Here is a 6,000-nt window from a genome sequence, read left to right on the forward strand (position 1 = left end):
AGAAAATTTGACCAGGAAAAACCTCCATATGACACAATCTACCCTCTGCCCCAACACTGCTGCTAGTTTAATAAAGCCTCAAGCGATCAGAGTTTAAGACCTTCGACCCCACAATTGTGGCTCTTTGTACATGACCTCTGAAAAAAATGGAAGTTTGTCTCCTGGCCCATCATTACAGCTTCTTTCAAAAGCATAACATTTAAAAGCGGTGCATTGAAACAAAACAAACACACCACACACTCACACACAAGACAACTCCAGTCTTTTCCCAAACTCCAAAACAGTGTTCAAATAATTTGGTTCCATCAACCCATCTTGGCCCTTAACAAAATAGCTTTGTTAGGATTATGAGGCTTAAATAGAGCTAACTAATGTGAGAGCAAGTTTTTGCACTGAAAGTAAAGTATAACTATAGGTAAGAAGTTACAGTAAAAATGCATTAACAGGGTGTGAAAACTTAGTTAAAGGAGATTCAGGCTGTTCTCTCTTCCCCATTCTCCTCCCCTTGATGTTTTTCATCCTGGCAGTATTGCAGACACAATTTATCTTCTGTGCATGACTTCCAGGGCAAACACTCTATGAAAGTTAGAGCAGTTCTGCTAGTGAGGGGAAAAGCTATTTAACAACTTTTCGCAGTTCTCATGGAAAAAGGCTCTGAAGCCAATCAGTAGCAGGTGTGAACTTAGAGAATCATAGCTGGTTAGTTTTGAACCTAGATATAATTGGGCCTCTTTTTCCTAAACCCCATGGTTTTCAAATAGGTTAGTAGAGAGAAAATTTATCAGAGGTATGAGAAGAATTTAGGAGCCTAAATTCCTTTGGGCTTGCAAGAGATCTATGCATTATATCCAAGTGGTGCTTTTGAAATACTTTCAAAATTTGGGGGGGGGGGGGGGGGGGGAATCAGACCCCATGACTTTTGAACAGACATTATAGGCATGAGGAATAAGTTGGAGACTACCATTAGGCTGTATGACTTACTGTCTACTTATATCATAGGTATATTTTCCTGTAACTGAAAATAATTTGCATAAGAGACAACACATTAAGGGAATGTGGAACTGTATACTTGCCAATTGCACATACATTCCCATTTTCCTTTATGTTGAGTAGCTTAAAAATAAGGTTGGTTCAATGTAGTACTTAACATTTTATTTAAAAAAAACCTTTTTGGAGACATCTTTTTTCATTTTACAGGAAACAAGTGATCAGACTTTTGCTGATAAATCCAGTCCTTGCTTTGGCCGGAAAGGTCCAAATATGTAGGCCTTACCTCCTTTTTGTTGTTCGGGTGGATTTTGCCCTGTTGAAGCAGCTGGAATCAAGTATTTTCTTTGGTTAGAGGTTACTTTCCGCCATTTGGTTATATAGCGGAGTCTTCTTTCTGGTAGGCACTCCTAAGTGCTACCATGAAACAAGTACATTATAGAGGTGCAAGAAATTGATAATATTTGTGCTGTTTGCAGATTGCTGCAGCACTTGGAACAAACATTACCTGGCAGAAGGCACTACATGAATGGCCTCAAGTGCTTGGAAAGGAGAATCCTTTCAACAACCAGATTGAGGCTATATTCAAAGATCAAGGTGGACACTGATTTCAAAACTGCCGGAGCCCTGCAGCACATTTACAGTGATGCTTCTCAGTGCATTCCAGGAAACAAGATGATTAAAGACAGAAGATGGAAAATGGTACAAGATATCAAAGTCAGACTACTTCCCCCCCTGCACCCTCCCCCCCCCAAATAGCAGTACAAAGAGCCAGTAAAGATAGCTTAACAGCACCCTTTTCAATGTTTTATCTTAGCTGCAAAGTCATCCACCTGCACAAGCAGGCCATGCTTTTGCTGTGAAGCCACAAAAATAAATAAATAAATAAAATCACAGGATACCTGCCAGCCAGGCCATTTATTGTACTGGTTTGCAAATCCATAAGACTTTTTCCACTTATAACAAATTCCTAGCCCTATCTCAAATTTTTTTCCTGCAAGAACATATTTCTGGGCTTTCCATTTATATTATTTCAACAGTTAATCTGATCCCAAAAGGGAAAGAAAAAACCCAAACTCATTATGTTGCTCTAAATTGTGTATATGTAATTGCCCTGACTGTCAATACATTATTTAGCTGCTATTTGCTTATTAAAATGTGCTAGGAATAACAAGGCACCAGAATTTTGATTTGCCTGGCAGTATTAGTTCAGCCTGACTGTGCACAGGTCCTTTTCTCCCACCATTAACAAGATAGTAACTTGATTAACCTTCATGTATTTACAATAGGTTGCTTTTTAAAGCTTTAATACATCTTTACTCTCTTGCCTCAGAACAAATGCAATAGGACAAGTCCTGCACCTTTTACAGATATGACCTAGGGAATCACCAAAAATAATGAGCAGTCCTTACTGCACTACTACATATGTAGAATAGAGAGTTCAGAATGACTAGGAGTTCTCTGACCAGCTTACCCAAGGGGGTAAAGGGAGGAAGAAAAAAATTAGAGAGCACTCTACCTACTGCAGCCCTAATGGTGAGAAAGCATTTGTATCTTTCCTATTATCAGGCAAAATACAACTGGCACTAACGACACATGGAAAAATCTGGTAAGTACAGTGTTAACGTAACACAACTAAAACCCATCTAAATTAACCAAAGCACAGACTTGGTCTGCTCTTTGCTCTGAATTTGTCCAATGCTTAAGGCATTGGGTGTCCTCATATATGACCCACCTCTTTAGTTACAAAACTAAATAAGATGGCCTGACCATACATGGACCTGAGCACACTGGCCACTGGAGATGCAGCTGATCAGTATTTTGATTAAGCAGAGGATGACTTGCAAGTCCTGTCTTGACTGAAGCATGTATTTTGCTATCCTAGATCCTTAATTTTTGTTAGTGCAGGTACTACTGCATCTTTTATAAGATAAGAATTTCTCTAGGACAACTAACATTTGAGGAAACATTCAAGTCACCTAACTTTAGGAAACCAAAAGGGAATACATGCCTTAATTGAATGACACTTACTAATAAGGCCTCAATTCATTCAAGGCATTTAGATGTTACCAAAATATCAGCTGTCCCCCAAGAAACAGTTTCAACTCTACAGAGGCATGGTCTCAGGAAGACTATTTGGTATTAAAAGTAGGAAAAGAAACCTACCTGCTTCCTGTACAACTTCTCTTGGCTAAACAGCATAACATTCAATACACACTGGCCAGGTGGAACACTGTATAACCATTTTTATTACCTATTTGGACTTCCTATCTTTCATTAAAAAAAGGAAAATAACAAAAAAACAAGAGCATCCATGTGATTTTTACTACAGACCAGAATACAATCATATCAGATAATTTCTAATATGCCAAAATATGGATGCATAGCAATTAAGGCAGGGGGAGGGGAGAAAACAGCACAGTGTTTAGCAGCCAAATTTCCAGGCAATCTCACTGCAAATTATTGTATTCCATTTGAGGTTCAGCTTTAATAATGCCAATTAGGAGTTTTACAAGCTAGTAAAACTGAAATTTCCTCAGCTAAAATAGGCTTCTTGGCCCAGAGCACAGCATATTCCATTTATAGACTTTTTCTTATTAGTGAACATCTTGAATTTCTGAACAATAGAAAAAAGTTTCTCAAAATGATTTGTTCTCAATTAAAAAATAAAAATCTGACAGCCCCCCTCCATACCTGAATTTCAAAGCTCTTAGATTTACCCTAGTAGTGTAATTACTCCATATTTGATGCAGTAAGAGTTTTTGAGGGATTTCATGAAATGGGCTTACCATTAGTGAAAGAGCACTAGCCAAATTATTTTCTCCCTCCTCAGAGGCAATCTCTGCAGTTCAGCATTAAAATTAGGCTCTACACAGCAATTTGATCTGTAACTAATGTAATAACTACTTGTGAATAAAAATGAATTTCTGGCCTATTAAGCCATCACCTTTTACAACCACGATGTTTCTCTGTTATTTCAAAGAATGCAAAAAACAGCCAAATATCTGCATCCTCAACCATTAGTCACTTACCAGTACCATTCTAAAAATAGATGTCCCATATTCAAACCGCACTGAAAAAGCTTACTTATTCTAAAGCAGTAACACACTACTCCCAGTCTATTTTGTTAACTTAATTGTCTCCTGATCCTTAGATTCACTGAAGACGATAAATGCATGGGGAAGAGAAATAAACCACAGGCGGGGAAGTGTTCCTCTTGGAGAGCTAAGTCCTTCCATGATATTCAAACTTTAGAGCAGTACAGATTTCTAGAAGAAATGGTCTTTCAAAGTCTTCTGCCCCCCCCCCCCCCGCCAGATTTAGACATATGAATACACAAGGGGATAATGTCACTTGCTAGTTCCAATGCACTGCAAACAGGAATTTCTTTTTTTGTTATGCTGCTGTTCCCAAACTACTTTGTAAAGACTTAAAACTTTGTTTGAAACAAGACAGTAGAAACATTTATTTCTGATGTTTAGAACTACATCTATAGCTACCTGAAGCTATTTGACTTGATTTGGTCTGGCCTCTTCCAAGAGATCAGCTACAAACATGGAGAAAAAAAAAAAAAAGAGAGAGGGGAAAAAAAAAAGACTTGTAGAGCTGAAAGCTCTCACCGCTTGGTGCTGTGCTCATCTCTGAAGCTCTTTCAAACACTGTAGTGTTATGCAGGTTTATACTTTAGCAAAAATTAAGCTATACCACGCAAGACCTCTAGGACTCTGGGCTGCAGACAGAGCACAATCGCTTTTTAATGTTATGACAGAGCACAAGTTTATATTGAACTGATGTTCTCTAGTCCCTCCGCTTTCACTACTCATCAAAGCTTCAGCACACCAGCAGCCAAATGCATTGTTGTAATAATTGTCCCCCCTCATACCAGCATTTTCTTGCTCCTCCCATGTCTACCTAGAGTTACTTGGAAAGCAAACAACTCCTCTCCCCCCACCCAGATATTTTGCAAAATTTTCCACAGCTCACCTTTGAAAGCACTGGGGTGAAAGGGATGGGGGAAGGCACACAGAAATGCAAGTCAGTAAAGGCATAAATGGAGGCTTGCTGGTAAGTTATTTTCACAGGCTTCTGCTGACTGCAGTAGTATTTGTCATCACTGATACCTTGTGCTTAAGCCTCATCACCCAGGTCAGCTTTTCACACAAGAATCAACTCTTTGTACAATGTACAAAATGTGATGCAAGTTAGAAAGCATTTTGTACTGTATAGTTTGTACATCTCCTTGATGAGAACATTTTTTCATCTTAAGCAATAAACAAACTCAGACTAGCTTCTATAATGGATAATAGGCAAATTAACCTTAACAGGAAAAAGATTAAGAGAAATACCTGTCCTATACAGAAGTATATTATTCCCTTACACACACACACACACACATATATATATATCTCCATTCTTAACTCCCTTCTATGGGCTCATTTTTCAAAATTTTACATTTAGTGATATTTCTTGACATCCTATTGGAAGTTTAAGGTGGGTAAACAGCCTATCTGTATTCACAGATGAAACTTGCTCTTTCACAGCCTCTACATTCATGTATATTCCAGCCAGTTCATGGTAACTACCCATTGACAATCTAGCCTGCCACTAGAAAATTTAGTGCTGGCTACCCCTGAGGCATCATATTATCTTTCCAAACCAAGCAGTATTTTGGGATACACATACTTAATGGAATCCTTTCCTAAACATTATGTGAAGTCCAGCTTTTCTTCTTCAACATACAAATTAGTGCCTCAGGTACATAGATTATATTATGAGAAACAACTTAAAGTGTTTTATTATTTTAAGGGAATAAAATAAATCTCAATACATAATTTGGAAACATTTAAAGACATCAGAAAAAGAAAAGTAGATTTAAAAGCAATGGTACAAAAATAGCAGGATGAAAACAGTATAGCTGACAGAATTTAATGTTTCAAGTGTGAATTTATAACAGTAATAGCAATTTTAAGTATTCCACTATTGCATTCACAACAGTGAGGTAATGAGATAGTA

General features: G+C 37.8%; 1 protein-coding gene across 2 annotated transcripts in view; it reads left to right on the forward strand.

The window, feature by feature from the left end:
- AOAH (acyloxyacyl hydrolase) overlaps nt 1–1,871 on the forward strand; it is an 84,794-nt gene extending 82,923 nt beyond the window's left edge. For both annotated transcript variants that reach the window (XM_013948143.2, XM_013948142.2), the window contains one exon: nt 1,467–1,871. In XM_013948143.2, coding sequence (XP_013803597.2) covers nt 1,467–1,595 — 129 coding nt within the window. In that variant the 3' untranslated portion in view covers nt 1,596–1,871. The remainder of the gene's footprint in view (nt 1–1,466) is intronic.
- The last annotated feature ends 4,129 nt before the right edge of the window (nt 1,872–6,000 follow it).

Source organism: Apteryx mantelli, chromosome 2 (genome assembly GCF_036417845.1).
Source record: "Apteryx mantelli isolate bAptMan1 chromosome 2, bAptMan1.hap1, whole genome shotgun sequence".
In the NCBI taxonomy this organism is placed as follows: Eukaryota; Metazoa; Chordata; class Aves; order Apterygiformes; family Apterygidae; genus Apteryx; species Apteryx mantelli.